General features: G+C 57.0%; 1 protein-coding gene across 40 annotated transcripts; it reads right to left on the bottom strand.

Annotated features, from left to right (window-relative positions):
* Positions 1-62: 62 nt before the first annotated feature.
* ADAM33 (ADAM metallopeptidase domain 33) lies at positions 63-14,415 on the bottom strand. Of its 40 annotated transcripts, none has more exons than XM_032461935.1 (23): positions 13,939-14,000; positions 11,634-11,713; positions 10,417-10,547; positions 9,162-9,249; positions 7,436-7,514; positions 7,166-7,242; positions 6,891-7,080; positions 6,590-6,655; positions 6,437-6,508; positions 6,121-6,287; positions 5,952-6,036; positions 5,721-5,863; positions 5,028-5,205; positions 4,825-4,914; positions 4,441-4,636; positions 4,195-4,303; positions 3,914-4,112; positions 3,743-3,820; positions 3,552-3,660; positions 3,325-3,499; positions 1,953-2,044; positions 1,710-1,762; positions 676-1,424 (listed from the first exon to the last, which is right to left on the bottom strand). In XM_032461935.1, the coding sequence occupies exons 6-23, from the start codon at positions 7,168-7,170 to the stop codon at positions 1,380-1,382; spliced, it is 2,052 nt and encodes a 683-aa protein (XP_032317826.1). In that variant the 5' UTR covers positions 7,171-7,242; positions 7,436-7,514; positions 9,162-9,249; positions 10,417-10,547; positions 11,634-11,713; positions 13,939-14,000; the 3' UTR covers positions 676-1,379. The 40 variants fall into 40 exon arrangements, 36 of the variants coding, with proteins under 36 accessions (XP_032317792.1, XP_032317826.1, XP_032317814.1 ...); XM_032461923.1 differs by having other exon boundaries at positions 7,166-7,333; positions 9,173-9,249; XM_032461928.1 differs by having other exon boundaries at positions 7,166-7,333; positions 7,436-7,511; positions 9,173-9,249.
* Between the last annotated feature and the right edge of the window lie 2,580 nt (positions 14,416-16,995).

Below are 16,995 nucleotides of genomic sequence, written 5' to 3'. Positions count from 1 at the left end.
TTACTTATCTTAGAAAGTGACACAACACTGTAAACTAATGAAAAAAAAAGGAACACGAAACATCAAAAAATGTATATATTACTTCTCTTGATTACTTTTTTTGTGCCCAAGATAAATGCCTCATTTGTCTCACTCTAATTCTGGTTGTGTTCTCTTAGATTGCTCCCCAGCTGTTATGTGACCAGGCCTTGCTAACCTACTGGAACATGAAAGACACAGAGCCCATTTGTCCCCATCACTCTAGCCAACAGCCAGCCAACCCCAGAAGCAGACCCACCTAGTGACCAGCAGTTAACTGCAAACATATGAGTGACTGAAGCAAGTTGAATCACCAGCTGAGTTCAACCTAATTTGCCAATTCACAGAACTGGTTATTGTTCTAAGCTACTAAGTTTGGGGATGGTTTTTTTATGTAGCAACAGCTGGCTGATGTAGAATGTCACTCAGCAACTCTTGCATGAAGCAAGGGGAGAGAATAAATGGCCTCTCCGAGTGTCCAAGCGAGACAGGAGAGGTGGCGCAAAGGGATCATTCAAGCTGGGCAACACCATCCTATGCACAGGTACATCTGGGGCCTGGCTGTCATCTGGGGCTCCATCCACCAGCCACTACCCCTCGTCACCCTCAAGAAGCCCCCATGGGTTTGAATTTAAAGACAGAAAAGACTCATAGGTCTCAGGGCAATATGTCTTTCTTCTGATTTCTACTTTGGTGTCCTTTCCAAAATGGCTTGCTTCGTCCCCACCCATGGAATGGAGGAGGAGCTGATTAATGTCCAAAGGGAAGGGGCCTCAGCAGATCCCCAGGCTCCTTGGAAACCTCACCTGACAACTAGGAATAGGGTGGGACTGAGGAAGCATCTGGGGGGAAAGACCAGGGGAGGAGGCAGGAAGGAAGGTCCCAAGGATTCTGTTTGTTTTTTCAGGGCCCAGGCTCCGGGGACGTGGATCAGTCTAAAGTGCAGGGCCCCTGGAGTTCTGGCCCAGCAGTCAGTGCCCTCCAGAGCTGGGTCTGGAGAAAGTGCATGCAGCACACCCACACCTGGACAGAGGCTGTGGGTCCAGGCTAGGCTCCCAGCATGACCCAGCCACCCCCGGTGACAGGAGGTCAGTGACTACAAGACCTTTGCTCCTGGGACTGATGGACTCTTGCTTGGGCTGGAGGGTGTGCCCTAGCCAGGCCTAGCAGCCCTGCAGAACAGGGATGGCACTGAGCAAATTCTGATGAGGCTCCAGGGTCCTGGAGTAGGTGGTGCAGAGGTAACTTGGAAGAAATGTTGTAGGTGCCTGAAGGTGCAGGAGGTCAGCGGACTGGCTGGCTCTGCCCCTGGGGACCCGAGTTCCTGGAGCAGCTGTCCTTAAGTCTTCTCATCTCAGGAGTCACCTTTCACCAGAGACAGGATCTGGGCTTTTGGACTTGACCTGCTGAGAATGAAGGGGGGAAGGGTCATGCCCTGAGGGCTGGGACCCCAGGCTGCAGGCCATGTGGCAGGGACCCCTGTCCTCCCTCAGTGAAAGCCGATGACCCAAGAAGAGTCGCAGCTTCTCCCTCCCCTGCCCCAGGGGCCTCCAGCATCTAGACAGCTTCTCCTGGAGGGCTCATTTCCAGAATAACGCAAGCTCAGAACCTCAGAGTGAGGGACTACCAGACTGAGGGGCAACGGGGGGGGGGGTATGGGTAAGCAGTGGGAGGTGGAGGCCCCCACCTACCTTGGCCACAGGGCACAGGCTTCTCAAGGTGGCTGCTGGGCTCTGGCAGAGTTCTCAAGGGGAGCAACAAGTGGAGGAAGAGTGCCGTGAACACAGGTGGCAGGAGTCCCTGGCAAGGGGTGGGGCACAGGGGCTTAAGGTGGTTGGGTGCTCAGTGGAGAGGAGGGGGCCTATCTGGAAGGAGGCAGAAGACAGGAGCCCATCCCTTCCCCTCTCCCCCATCTCCCACCGTGCTTCACTCACCCAGGGGCTGGGGCTCCCCAGTGGCTGTCAGGCCCAACTCCGTGGGCTGAATGCTGCCCAGAGGGTAGTCCCTGCATGGGTGATCTTTGGGCCTGAGCAGTGGATAGACAGCAGGAGACTGAGACCGTGACCATGAGCAGGGTGTTCTGGGGCTTCTTCCCTGCAGCTGGCAGCTTACCCCCAGCCCGAGCTGGGTGCCAGGTCACTCTCTCCAGCTCCCTTCCTACTTCCTCCTGAGAGGAGCCCTTAGGGTCTAGGATCCAGTTGTGACTCATGCTTTCCAGGGCCACCTCCTCTCTCCAGCCCTGACATTTCTCCCAAGCTCTGGCCCCACCCTCAGCATCCTCCAGATGTCAGCATCACTCAAGTCCCAGAGAGGGGTGGACTTCCTCCTGCCGTGGCATCTGTGTCTGCTCCTTGCCGTTGGGTGGCCCTGCTGCCCTCAATGATGCCAAGCTATGCTCAGCTGCTCCCGCCCCATCTCCCAGGGCCTTGCCCCTTCCGAAAGTCTCCTCAGGACCCCACCCTGGTGATGACATGCAGTCACTGTCCTCCTGCAGGCCCCCCATGCTGACATGCCAAGTTCTGCCCACCTTGCTCCTCTGCCCACAGACCCACAATCAACACTCACTTTGTCAAGGACGTCTCTGCCCACACCTGGGACCTGGCTGGTGCCCTGCCCCTGTCTGGGATGCCCTCTGCCCCCATCTCTAGCCCAAACCTTGCCCTCTCCCTCAGCTTGCCAGGAACACTCCCAAGGCTAGGCTGTATCGGATGTGGTCATAGGGGGCCTGCCTTGCACAGCGCCCAGTGAAGGGGCAGCCCTAGACTGACCATGCTTGGTATCATATAACCCCCATCCTAGGTCACGGAGAACTGGGTTAGGGGCAGGCCCTTGGCACAAGCACAGCCAGCACCATAGCTGCCCAGTGGTATGGAATGGAAAGATGTGCTGGGCCCAGCATTTGGGAAGTTGGAGGGGGTAAAATCCGAGATTAAGGCAGCGGAAGTGGCAGCGGGCTGAGAGCTCATGAGAGAGAAGCTGGAGAGGCTTGAAGGGCACAGTGGAGCAGGAATTGCATTATGAGCTGGTGGGAAAACAGGGCAAAGTCAAGGGTGAGGCAGCCTCTTGGTGGGAGAAACAAGAGACGTGGACAAGAGGTGAGGAACCACAGTAATGGGGGTGGGGGGAGGGTAGAGGGCCCTGCAGGGATCTACACCTTTGCTTGACTGGGAGGCCACTGAGGCCTTCTGCTTAAGGCTTCTTTCCATGGCCTCTGCCTGCCTCTCTGCACCTGAGGACCCCACCCTGGCTGCCCCAGGCCAGGCAGAGCTCTGAGGGACCGGAACCACCTAAGTCCCCAGTGCCTACCCACTGCACACAGGGTCCCTCCTTGAACCCCAGAGGCATTGCTGGAGACAGGGTCCTGGGTGCCGGCAGCAGCACCAGGCCAGGCTGGCCCCGAGGAGCAGAGGCAGCAGAAAGCTAAGGATCACCGCCAGCATGAAGGTGTCTTGGGCTGTGGAGGACAGGGTATGGCTGAGTCCTGAGGTGCACCACACGGCCCCTCCCCCTTCCCGACCCCCCCAGGGGCGCACTTTCAGACTGCACTGGACCACTGTCCACACTACCACCAAACCCCGACTTGTCACAGGAAGGCGGAGCCCAGCCTGGAGCACAGTGGCAATTATGGTTACTATTGCAAACCTGCAGAGGAAAGAAAAGTGGGGTCCTATGAGACCAGAAACATCAAGCCGCCTTCACCCCCGCCAACTTTCGGGCCACTCACCCCGTGGCCATGGCAAGCAATCAGGCAGAGCTCCAGCTCTCGGAAGGTAGCGTTCTGGCAGCGCCTGTCCTGGCACACCTATGGGCAATGCGTGCGCTTGTCAGTGAGGGGGCGTGATCCTTGGGCCTGGGGACTCAAGTGGCAGCGAGGGGTTGGATGGGCAGGGCTCACCATCTGAGGTCCACATTGGGTGCCTGACTCTACCAGGCCCAAATCAGGCAGGTCCAGCTGGGCACCAGGCAGCACGAAGGCACCCCTGCAGGTCACTTCGCGGCTGCCTAGGCGAACGGTGGAGTCCACCGGCACCGTGTGTGGTACCAGTGCGCTCTGCTCCCCGCCCTGGCACTGCAGTTTCCCACACTGTGCATCCCTGGGGACAAGTGGAGGGTAGTCAAAAGGCGTGGAGTTTCTCCCTACCCGCTTCCCCAGCTTCGCCTCCCTCCGCTCCCCACCTCTGAGCACAAGGCACGAAGCTGCCGTCGCTGTGCTGCCCACAGTTCCCGTGGGCGTCTCCTGCGGGGTTCAAGACCTGGAAACAGGCATCCGGGGCTGGGCGGGAGCCTGAGAAGCATGGGCGGGACTGGGGGTCAGCCCAGACCCGAACCACGCTCAGCCTGCCTCAGTTCCCCCGCCCACCTTCCCTGGAGTCGAAAGCGCGCAGACCCAAAGATGGGGGCGGAGCGCACGCGTGGTCTCACCAGGGCCCCAGAGCCGCTGGCACTGCTGCTCGAGCGTCGGACACTCGCCGTCCCGGCAGGCGCCGCGGCCTCTGGCGCAGGGAGTGCCGTCCAGTAGGTAAATGTCAGGGGGGCAATAGGGGGAGGTGCCCGTGCAGAATTCAGGGAGGTCACAGTCGCCTGCAGCCCGGCGGCATGGCGCGCCCGCGGGCTTCAGCTGCGCAGGTTCCCCGGGTGGAGGGAGGGCGGCGAGGCACAGAGACAATGGACAGTTAGAGACCCGCGCCGAGAGCGCTGATTGGAAACGGGAGAGCCTGGTAGCGAGGTCCACGCGAACACACGCACAGGGCAGAGCCAGCTGCCAAGACTTCCCCAGCCCTCACTCGGAGCCTTCTATGCCCTCACCAGGCAGCGGGCGCAGCAGTCCCCATGGGTGCACTGGGCCCCCGCACGCAGTGAGCAGTTGTGGGCAAGGCAGCAGGAGCCCGGGCACTCCTGGAGCCGGAAAGGCGAGGAGGGACCAGGTGAGGGTGCAGCGCCCAGACCTCCGGGGAGGGGGCGGGCGGGGGCCGGCCTTGGTCCCCTAGGGCCAGACCTTCGGACCTGACCTGGCCGGCGCCGCAGTCACACTCCTCGCCCTCTTCCACGAAGCCGTTCCCGCAGCGCGCCAGCGGCACCAGGAGCCCAAAGTCCGGCGCGTTGGAGAGGCACGCGCCGCCCCCCTTTCGGAAGAAGGCGCGCAGCTGGCGGCGGCTGCAGGCGCTAAATACTCGCGGGAACGGATGCCTACGGGGGGAGGAGGGTGTCGGGCATGCAGGGACCACCCCTGCCAAACTCTTCCCTCGGATCCCCTCCCCCCTACACACCAGTGCTTAGCCACACAGCCGCCCGATGCGCGGACTCCGCCCCAGCGACGGGTGGTCTAATTCTCTAGAGGGGGAGCTCTGAGAGGGTAAGAAACTGGCGTAAAATCACGCAGTGAGCCGGAGGCAGAAGGATGTGAAGCCAAGATCCGGCAGCCCAGGACCCGAAGTCGAATCCCCACCCAGCGCCCCTACCCCCTGGTTGGAGTCACCTCGCAACATTGTTCCGAAAGTAATTTCCATATTTGTGAGAATCCACTTTGCCTGAGTTTCCTCCGTTTAAGCCTCATAAACCTCAAGGAGGGTACTATTATCATCACCCCCATATTGCAGAAGAAGAAACTGAGGGATAGTCATTTCGCCCATAAAGATACAGCTGAGGAAGCCTGGGCCCCGCGGGGCCTCCCTCAGCCCCTCTCCCTCGAGCAGCGCCGGTACCCGGTAGCCGCTGCCATGACGCAGCCACCCTGCTCCGCCGCCGCCTCCCCGCAGCAGCCGTCCGGGTCGTGGCTGAGACCGAGGCTGTGGCCTATCTCGTGGGCCATGGTGGCTGCAGCGCCAATGGGGAGCTCCGAGTGGTCCTAGGAGACGTGAGATGATCACCGCGGGCTGCGGGGACCGCACCTCCCCGGCACCTCCCCTCCCCTTCCGGTCCCGGGTGGCGCTCACCGTGCTCACGCCTCCAGAGCTCTCCTCGATGCACATGCCCTCGACGGGCGCCAGGCCCACGGTGGCGCCCCGGAAGGCGCGGCCCCTGTGGGAGGAGCGCAGCGTGACCCGGATGGCCGGGAGTCCGCGCCGCCCAGGGGGGACCCGCGTGGGGGTCAGAGGCACGCACGTGAGCAGCTGCGCCGAGTCGTGTGGCCGCCGCGCCCACAGCCCCCGGCGCCACTGCAGGAAAGCCCAGAGCGTGGCGTTCGCGTCTGGCGTGACGCGGCTCCGGTCCTGCTCGGTCCACACTTCCAGACCGGTCAGCGCCACCTGGATGTCCAGAGTCCTGAGAATCTGTGGACACAGCGGGACAAGGCTGAAACGGGTGATCTGCCTTGGTGCCCGTGGGAGCGCCCTTCTTTGCTTCCCTCCGTCCCCTCTCCCCATCTCCAAGCTTGTCCCTGTCACGCTGTCACCCACGGCTCTCTCCCCAATGACCCAACCTGATCCACATAGCTGGCGACCTCCAGAAGACGTTGTTTGGTGTGGTTCAAGTTCCGGTGCTGGGTCAAGAACTTGAAAGGCAGAGAAAGGGCGATGTGAGGGGCTGAGCTGGCCACATCCAGGCGGGCCAACCCCCTTGGGGCTCCTCTCACCAGGGTGTGGTCAGCCACTATGTACAGCTCCAGGTATCTCGGACTTCTGAGGGACTCCCGCCTCTCCTGGGGGGTGGCAGTGGTGACCCTGAGTGGCAGGCTGCTGGGCTTGAGCCCTGACCAAACTCAGTTCCCAGAACGCACAAAGTTAACGTTAAAATTCTCTTGAACTTGTTTCTTCAGCCTCCAAATAAAAATGTCAGGACAGGAGGCCCTGAACTGGGGCTGTGCATTGCTGTCTCTGATTTTAGAGGGCTGTGGATACTGCATGCCCACTCCCACCCCTACCCATGCCCCTGACCCTGATTTGGGTGGCACGAGAAAGTCTGGCCATGTCCCCTTTGTCCCCTGGGTCCTTGTGGCTACAGGATCCTTTCCAGCTGAGCAGCTGCTCCATCCGGAAGATCTTGTGGGTCAAGAAGTCCTCAGAGTCCCCAGCTGGCCAGGGATGCACATAATAGCTGGCATTGCTGCTGAGCATGATCAGGCCCCTAGGGTGCAAAGGGGTGCAGAGACAGGTATAAGGGAACTCTTTCCCTAGCCCCAGGCCCAGCCCCCTCCTCCTGAACTCCTCACCTCATCCCAGAACAGGTGCTGAGGACTACCCAGGAGTCAGGGAAGCCCCTCACACGCCCATGGTAGTGGCAATGATCCTGGAGAGCAAGGGACCCGGCCCCAAATCTCAGCCAGGTCTGAAGTGGGAGGGGCAAGAGAGAGCCTGGTGGGGGACTGAATCCAGCTTCTCTTTAGGAACAGGAGGAGAATGGGGGAAGTGGTGCAGAGGCCTCAGGGGGTGCATCCCCCGCACCCCTCACCCAGTTCTCAGAGCCCATGGAAGTATCTCACCGTGCGGCTGGGGACCAGCACCACTGGCTGCCCATCTGGTGTGTAGTGGGTTTCTGTGTATCCCGGGGCCAGCAGCCTGCTAGGAGGGGTTGTTGCAGAAATGACCTAATCCAGCCTTGCCTCCTCAAGGATGCCCTTCGGTCTTCCTCCCTGAATGCTAATTGAGTAGCTCTGAGTGAAGCACCCAAAATGTCTCTTAGGGAAGGGAAAGGAGTGACTATGCATTTTCCAGCTCAGAAAAATCTTGGGCTGGGGGAGCAAGATGAAGGGCGGGAAGGAGCCCCGGTGATGGCTTAGATGTGGAAGTGGGAGTGTGGGACACACCAGGGATGAGTAGAAACAAGGGGAAGGTTGATGGTCCCAGTGGGCCTGTGGCAGGCAGCTGGATCCACAGGTCAGGAGTGTTAGAGAGAGACTGGGCAGGAGGCGAGGAGTCAGGAGGCACTGCCAAGAAGGTGGGACTTGGAGTCAAGAAGTGTGGTGAACTTCCTAGGTGGCCCTGTTGCTGCCCGCCCTTGTTGGGCATCTGGACAACCCTCTAGGCCACCCCCGCCCACTCAAAGAGCCTTCAAATCTTCTCCCCAGGCCCCCAGATCCCATGTATCTCCCCATCTGTCCTTCAGCAATGCTCACCCACTGCTTCCAGAGAAAAAACAGGATCTACACCACTTCTGGCCCATCCTATCTGAGCAAGGATCCCCCTCCTCTCTTTTTTCAGACCCCACTCAAATAATGATTCCATCTTCAGGCTCCATCTCACCAGGATCCTTCCCACCAAGATGGGAAGTAAATCTCTCTAAAGAAAATCTTGCCCCACCTCACCTGGACCTCTTTACCCCCAGACTGCCCTAAAATCTTGTGACGCCTGCTTCTGCACTTGCCGGTCTTTCCTCTTTTCTCCAGCTGTGCTCCCGCACTCCATGCATACACTCAACCCTAGGAGGGAGGTGATGTAATCACCCCATTTAATGCATAAGGACATCGAATCCCAGAGAAACTATGATTAAACATGGTGGAGCCTGTCTGTTCCCAGTGCATGGGGGAGGATAAAACATGTAAAGTGCTTAGAACAGTGCCTGCAATGAAACAAGCACTTGATAAATGATAGCTGTTGAAAATGGTCTTAGACATGCACCCACCCAGCCCAGCCCAGCCTGCTCACTCACCAGCTCAAAATCTTTGGTTTTGCACCATCCCAGACACTCAGCACCACATTGGCCTTCTGTGATTCGGCCCTACTAGGACTCCCCAAATTTGTTTTCCCCTGCTCCCTTCCCTCCAGATGGAGACTCCCCAGGCAGGCCGAATTGCTGCCCCCTGAATGTGCCTGGATGTTAGTAGCCACTGTACCTCTGTCCCTGCCATTCCCACAGCCTGGAGCACCCGCCTATTTTTGGAATCCATCCTGGATTCTCTTTTGACTCAGCACACCCCGTGAGCACCCACCAGGTGATGCTCGTTCAGTCTTGGCAGGAAGCAGACAAGATGCTCCTGGGGCTGGGATGAGAGAGGTTCCCACAGCAGGGCTGATCCAGCCTCAGTAGTCTATGTCAGTCTCAAGGGAGCCAGTCCTGGGCTGGCATGACTCTCCCTGTCACCTGCACCTCCTCCTCTGGGGCCCTCGTCCCATCCAGCCTCCCTCTAGGGTTCCTGACAGTCCTTGCTCCCAGCACCTATCCCTCCCCAGAGACAGAAGCTATTCTTGGCTCCCAGCCCCATCCCAGACCTGGTACTCACTGGTTCTTCTCCAGCTCGAGCAGGAGCTCCCGGCCTTCAACCTCCAAGGCCACCAGCCCTTCTTCTAGCTTCGAGACCTGGACAAGAACGCATGCAGGGCTGAGAGAGCAGGCATCTTGGCCTCTTGCCTGCCAGGGAGCAGGAGGGGTATGGAGCTGGCTGGTGAGGGAGTTCACGGGGGGAGCACAGGGGTATGGGGTGGCAGGCCTCCTGCTTGTCCTGGGGGGTGTGGATGAGTGTGGGGTGAGAAAATGCAAAGATGTTCCCAAACTCGGAATGTTCGTTGTCCTGTCAGCAGCCATTTGACAGAGCCTGCTAGGTGCACATCACATCCCTCCTGGAGAGACAAGAAGTCTCAGAGAGGTGCCAAGCCTTGCCCAAGGTTACTAGGCCCTTCCTGTGGCCCTCCCTCCACTTTCATGCCCAGAAGCCTTTCTCTATGCAGGGAAGACGGTGGGGGTCCTCAAGACAGGGGAGAAGGGGGCAGCTGCTGCTCCAGCCTCCTCACCGCTTCTCCTTTCCATATCTTGATGCTTGCTCCCCACTCCCTGTAAAACTCAGACTTAGTACCTCCACTTCCACTTCTGATAAACTGCACCCCAAGTTTTCCTATGCCTCTAGCAGGCTCACCACACACCAGCTTCATTAAGCCCCTGAAGTAAACACTGACCTGCAACCCAGGCCGAGAGAAAAACACTGGCTTTCTCGGCTAGAGGTCAGGAGGGCGGGCCTGGGCCTGGGCCTAGGCCTGCCCACCCACCCTTCCTTCCCTCTACTCTCTTTGCTTCTTCCTCTCTTTAGGGATTACCACATCTGCCCCTTGTCCACTCAGCCTGGCTGGGGGCCCAGGGCTGGAGCAGGCCTGGAGCCTCCTGAAGAGCAGCTGTGTGTTTGGAATGCTGGCCTCCACCCCTGTTGGCCCTCCCCTTTTATCCCACAATGTATTGGGCTGGGCCCCAGGCCAAGGGGCCCAGAGTCTTGGGGAGACCCTTCCTCTGCAGGTGGGGAGCAGATAGTCCCCTGCCCCAGCCAAAAGTCCCCCAAGGCCCCAGGCATGAGCTCATGTGGCTGGAATGCCACTTGTTTTAATTGGAAAAAGGTTTGCACTGAGGAAAGGCAGCAGCGCAGACGGAAGGCTACACCCTACCCCGCCCGCACCCCTCTCTGGGTCCCTGCACCCACTGCCGTCCTCACTTCTTGCCCTCTTGGTGACCCTGCCCCTCACGATGCAGTCCATCTCCAACCTGAAATGTGGGTGTTTCCTGCTTCCAGGACGGGACTCCGGGCCACTCCGTCTGCTGTCTTCAGCTTGGCAGGCTTCACAGGGACAGGGGCCAGCAAGCGGGGAAAGCAAAGCCCCTCTGGCATTCCCCTCCTGGTCACAGCCAAGGCCAGGCGCAGAGGGAGGGCCATGGTCAGGGGGCCTCAGCGTGCGCCCCCTCCCCCCCACCTGTGACATCCAAGAGAGCAATCTCAAAGCTCCAGCCAGTGCTGTGCGGACCACTTAAGTAGGGGCCCCGAGGGTTTGGGGGACCCAGTGAGGGACCTAGGCTGGGAGTTGTTGGGCCTGGTGGGGGTGAGGGGGTTGTCCCAGCCTTCAGGGCAGGGTTTGTCTGCCTTCCTGCAGGCTTGGACAGTGGGCTGTCCTCTCCTTCCTGACAACTCAGGATGACGATGGCTCTCTAGACTTAGGGGACATTGGCCAATGGTTTGAAGTCTTCCAGACCTTAGTAGGTCTCAGGCTTCTGGGTTACAGAGCTGTGTGACCTTGGGCAGTTTCTCCAACCTCTCTGGGCTACAGTTTGCCCCTCTGTGAAATGGGCATACAAAGGCTGCTGGCCTTCTGGTTTGCAGCACAGCTGTGTGGCACATATGGATGGGGGCAAGGTGACTCTGAAAGTGTGTGATGTGTGGGCGTTGGGAGGAGGCTGGGGCAGAGTGTCCAGGAGAACCAAAACGGGGCAGGCTTGCATCTGAGGGCACTAGGAGAGCAGCTACTGGGCAGAAGTGGATCCCACATGAGCCAGTGAGGCTGAAGTTTCAGGCCCCTCCATGGCAGGATCCTGGAGGGGACAGCAGTGAGTCCACAGAGTCACATGTTCTAGTAAACTTTGCAAAAGGAAGATTTTTTGGTGTTTTCTTAGAGTTCCCTGAAAAGCTCTGGCCCCACCTCTGCTTGATGGAGTGGGGATGGCCCAAATAATTCTGGGAAGAGAGGGTTAGGAGGAGGTGGGGGAGAAGAAGCTAGGAAAATGACTTCCATGTGTTCAGGCTCTCTCCATCTCAATGGCTCTCACCCCCACCTGCCAAGGCTTCAGGGAGAGCCTGAAGGACTTGGGGGATCTAGGGACCCCAAGAAAACTGCCAAGCTGAAACTTGGGGAGTGGCTGAAATTTGGGGAGTGGCATAGGGGCCGAGAGACCCTGGGCATCTGCAGAGGAAGGGGTGACCTGGCACTGACCAGCTCTTCCAGGGTGACTATGTGCCAGGGACGTCCATCCAGGACCCAGTGTGGGATGACTGGCTCTCCAAAGGTGTTTCCTAAAGTGAGGACAGAGCACAGGGTGAAGGAGACCTGAGGGACATAGGGAAGTTGGGGACAACAGAGAGAGAGAGTTACAGGATGTCAGCAGGGAGGAATGTGAGACTCCATCTTCAATACTCAAAGGTTTAGCCTGGAGAAAGTTGGCCACCCATGGGGCACCCTTGGAACTGAGGAGCCACCAGGGAGGTGGCAGAAGAGAGACAGAGGAGCCTGGGAGGAACAGTTCAGCTGGGAACTTGGGAACCCCACTGACTTTATAGGGGAATTTGGGGTCAAAAATCACAAGGAAGAGACCAAGGCCTCCAGTGCAGAGGGGAAGGGAAATGGGAGGCCGCTTTGGGTATTTTTAGACTGGGCAGCAGATGCCTTTAGGGTGAGAAATCCATGAAAAATGGATGCCTGAGTCTCCCCTACCATCTGAGAAAAACAATAGCCAGATGTTGCCTTGGGAGGCCTATCTTGCCCAGAGCGCCCCTTGGGGGCTTCATGCTCAAGGCAGGGTTTCCAGGGATCCTGGCCCAGAAGCCCCCTCCTCAAATCTTCAAGGAGGGAGTTGTTTGGGGGACAACTTGAGTGCTTTCAAGCCAGGTATGCTGAAGGAAGAGGCTCCAGGAGGAATACCAAAGCCCAGCATTACTCAGGGGGTGCCTGGAATGCTCCCTCGGAGTGATCCCAGAACCCCCGTGGGCCCCAGCAACTCTCACCACTCCCGCCCTGCAGGATCAGAACTCAGGCTGGCCTGAGCCCACAGGCAGTCAGTCCCTGGGGAAGCTCAGCTCCCCAGAACTCACAGCTCCCCAACCCCCACCGAATCCTGGCCCCAGTCCTGCCCAGGCTGAGATGGCTGCCTGTAGAAGTGGCTCAGCTCCAGCCAGGCCACCCCAACTCCTTTCTCCTTCCCCATCTCCTCCTCCAGATGCCATCACCTGGAGGAGCATCCAGGAAGTCCCCTTCTCCCATGAAGCCCTCCCTGATTGGGTCAGCTAGTTGCCATCAGGTAGGTGGGGGGTGGGGTGAGGTGATGCAGGGCCTTGGAATGGAGGCTGAAGGACCAGTGTAGGGAGGGGAGGTCTCAACCCAGAGAGGACTTAACTGGGTGTGGAGAACCATGTCTAGCTGGTCCTAGGTTTCCCAGGGTGGAGAGGGGAAAGGGTGCCTGTGTGTACGTGTGAGTTGGGGGTTCTCCTGGTCCTGCGTGCACACATGATGGTCATTGGCACCTTGATGAGGGACAGGGAGGCAGAGGTGGAGCTGTGACTAGGTGGATGGGAGTGGAACCTGGGGGAGCCAGTGTGGTGTTAGGAAGCACGAAGCCCCTCTCCACTCCTCCCACAGGTAGTGTCATCCTCCCCTGACCCCAGGCTGAAGAGGAGGGAGCAGTGGAATGCCTGGGGATCATCCCCAAAGGCACAGGGCTGTTGTCCCTCCCCCTTGGGGCCCCAGAACAGATCAGGACCCCATCCCTGTTGGGGCCCCCCACCCCACCCCTCACCCCCACGCTGCACTCCGGAACCCATTGCCCTCAGGCCACCCGGCCATTCCTGCCTCCTCCCTGGTTGCCCTCCTAGCCCCGTCACCAGGCACTTGATGTACAGGGCTCAGCCAGTCCTCCCACCCATTGGGAGAGGTTTTCATCAACTCCATCTCACAGAGCGTTTGGAGAGATCACCCTGGGAAGAGGAGCTGCAGTCTCTCCCCAGGGCCTGGCTAAACAGGCACCTTCTGTTTCAAGTCGTTTCTATCTAACCAAACAAGGCAACAATATAAACAATATACACTCTGGCCCACGGCCCTGGGATGACGGAGTGAGCATGGGATGATGCATTAGTGTGGAGACCACAGCTGGTCCCTTAGTGTGAGGGCACAGCGGGGACTCCACGGCACCAATAGTCTAGGGCTTCCTGGAGAGGGGAAGCCCACTGAACCTTGCAGGATGGCGATGCAGGAATTCTCACGCTGGCGGAGGGGGCCAGAGCAAAGAATCCAGAGGGGTCTGGGGGGGCTGGACAGCTGCTCAGAGGGGAAGGGGCCCTGCCACTCTGCTTCGCCATTGTCACAGGGTAGCTGGGCAGAGTGTGCAAGTTGAGAGTCCCTGGGCAGTTCCCACGCAGACCCTCCCAAGCCCTTCCATGCCCTGTCCTGGCTGCACGTTCCCTGGGATTTCAGACCCTCCAGTCCTGACAGTGACCTCGCCTACCCCTCGGGGAGCACTCCCACTCACCTTGAAACGCCTCGGCCCCCCACATTGGCCACGGTAGTCGCAGTAGCAGCAGCAACGGCAGCCCCAACACCAGCGACCCTCGAGCTCTCCGAGACCCCGGGCCCATAGCTGCGAACGCCTCGCTTCTGCGGCTCCAGGCTCCTCCCCGGCTGGGTGGCTGCCGACCCACGCCCAGTGCAGCCGGCACTCCGCCTCCGGACCCTCGGGTGCCCGGCTCCCGGCCCGCACCCTCTCCCAGCGTGACCCCGCACCGTCCCGCCTGCCTGAACCACGACCGCGGCCGATCCGTCCCGACCCCAGCGGGCGGGGCCCGACCTCGTGTGCCCTCAGGGAGCCCGGACAACCCTCCTGCCCGAGTGGTCCAGAGGGTAGAGCTCTGCGGGGCGGGGCGGGGGCGGGGCGGGAATCTGTGCGACCATCTAGGGAGATCCCCTTCCCCAACCGCGCCCCTACCCGCCCCATAGGTTTCAGAGCGCCCCCTACTCGTGGGAGTGGAAAGTGAACATGGGGCAGGGACCCTCGGGAAGGGCTTTTGAGGACCGCAGCGGGGAGGTGGAGAGTGGCCAGGGATAGGGGGCCTCCTGTTGCTGCTGGGGTCTGCCCAGGAAGCGCCCCTCCTGGGGCGGACCTTTGTCTCCGCCCTGCCACCAGTCCTGCCCCGGGGCGCCCTGGTGAGAGACGGAGGGAAGTGCCCCTAGGAGAAAGGAGGCTCCTGGTGACAGCGATAGGCAGATGCGGCCAAGGCCCCAAACTAGTCTCAGTGCTCAGTGGCCGCCAGCCCCCGATACCGAGACGCGCGGGTGGTTCGGGAGGGCGAGTGGAGGCTGCGGTCCTGCGGGCTCCGGGCCCCTCAAAGGCGAGGCCGCGGGACAGGCGCGCAGGCGGGGGAGGGGCAGCCCTTTGTACCTGGCTGTGGCCAAGGAAAAGAACGGCACAAAGCCAGAGATAACCAGACATGGGGGATCCTTTCAGCCTTGGTGACATCTGTTTCTAGTTTTAAAAGATGTGTTTGTGTACTGAGTAGTAAACTAGGCTAGCGAGTAGCAAGTATTCCCACAGCGAGGAGGTTAGCCTTTAAGCAAATCTACTTTTTTTTTGAGAATTCAAAATGCAGCAATTCAGTTAGTAAGAGTTGCAGCAGTTGGGATTGCTGGAGACCTAGCTGGCCTGATTTAAACATCAAAAAGTATGGTGAGATGTTTAGGGAACATCCCTCCCTTTTCTGTCTCCATCCTCTCAGACCCCTCACTCCCTGAAAGCTATTATTGGCTTCTTGTATAGGCTTTTAGATTATATTATGCATGTCCAAGACAATATAGACATTTTTCTCTTATTAGCATTTTCTGTGCCTTGATTTTTTTCACTTAATATACCTTGGAGGGCCTTCTTATCAGTGGTCTCATTAACGATATTCTTATGATTAATATTATTATTCTATTATTATTACTTTGAATTTTAAGATTAACTTTATTATGGTATAATTTACATAACAATAAAATGCACCTATTTTAAGTGTACAGTTAGATGAGTCTTGATAAATGTATACACCTGTGTAATCACCACCACAATCGAGACAGAACATTTTCATCACCCCTCAAAAGTTCCCCTGTACGCCTTCCTAGTCAAACCCTCCCAGTCCTAACCCCAGGCAACCACTGAGGTTCTGTCTATAGATAAGATCTGTCTATCCTAGAATTTCGTGTAAACGGAATCATAAAGCATGTACTCTTTTGCATCTGGTTTCTTTCCCTCTTTATGTGTTTGAGATTTGTTTACATTGTTTCACGTAGCAGTCATTTGTCCTTTTATGATGCTGAGTATGATTCGTGTGTGAGGGAAGCACAGTTTCTCTCTTCTCTCCAGTTAGGCATTTGGATTCTTGTCCAATTTGGGCTCTTCTAAATATGGCTGCAACAAATTGCTATGTAAGCCTCTGTATGAACCTGTTTTCATTTTTTACCTGTAAATACCTAGAAATAGAATTTCAGGGTCATACAGAAAAGGGCTTATTTAACTTTCTAAGAAACTATCTTCCAAAGTGGCTGTACCATTTTACATTCCCACCAGCAATGTCTCGGCATTTTCTTCATAACTCACCAGCATTTAGTGTTGTCGACCTTTTAAATCTTAGCCACGCTAGTAGGTACGCAGCGTCCTCATTATTTTTATTAGTTGAATGCTGTCATTTATTCATACAGTCTCCTCGTGGGCATATAAATAGTTTCCAATCCCTTTGTTACTACAAACAATACTGTAATGGATAATTTTATACACAAATTTATCTGTGAGATGATTTCCTACAAGTGGGATTGCTGGGTCAAAGGATATGTGTGTTTGTGATTTGGGTAGATAGTTAAGTTGCCTTCTGATTTGTGCCAATTTGCAGTTGTACCAGCAATATCGAGTGCTCGCTTTCCCACAGCCTTACCAACGCAGTTATCAAAACGTGATACTTGATAGTCTGAAAGTGAAAATGCAGTCTTCACTTGCATTTTCTCTTATGAGTGAGGCAGAATATTTGCTCAAACATTTAAGAGCTGTTTGTATTTCTTTTTCCCTGAATTCATATCCACAGCCCACTTTTCTATTTCATTGTTGGTCTTTCTCTTAACAACTTGAAGGAATTCTATATATAAGGGAGACTGACCCTTTGTGTGGAATATAAGTTGCAAATACTTTCCCCAGTTTGTGAGATGTATCCAGCCTGTCATGTGTGGCTTCAGTTCAGTTACACTCATTTCTGGGAAGCATTTGATTGTGTGAATATAATCACATTTTTTTCATTGATTCTACTGGATCTTTGGGTGGTTCCTAGTTCTGAGTTGTTATAAAAAAAATTCACAGGTTGGTCAACTAATCTTCGACAAAGGAGGCGAGAATATACAATGGAATAAAGACAGTCTCTTCAGCAAATGGTGTTGGGAAAACTGGACAGCAGCATGTAAAACAATGAAGTTAGAACACTCCCTTACACCATACACAAAAATAAGCTCAAAATGGATCAAAGACTTAAACATAAGACAAGATAAAATAAACCTCCTAGAAGAAAATATAGGC

This window comes from Camelus ferus, chromosome 19, assembly GCF_009834535.1.
Source record: "Camelus ferus isolate YT-003-E chromosome 19, BCGSAC_Cfer_1.0, whole genome shotgun sequence".
NCBI classification, from domain to species: Eukaryota; Metazoa; Chordata; class Mammalia; order Artiodactyla; family Camelidae; genus Camelus; species Camelus ferus.
Note: the sequence above shows the minus strand (reverse complement) of the source record. Positions and strands in the feature narration are given on the sequence as shown.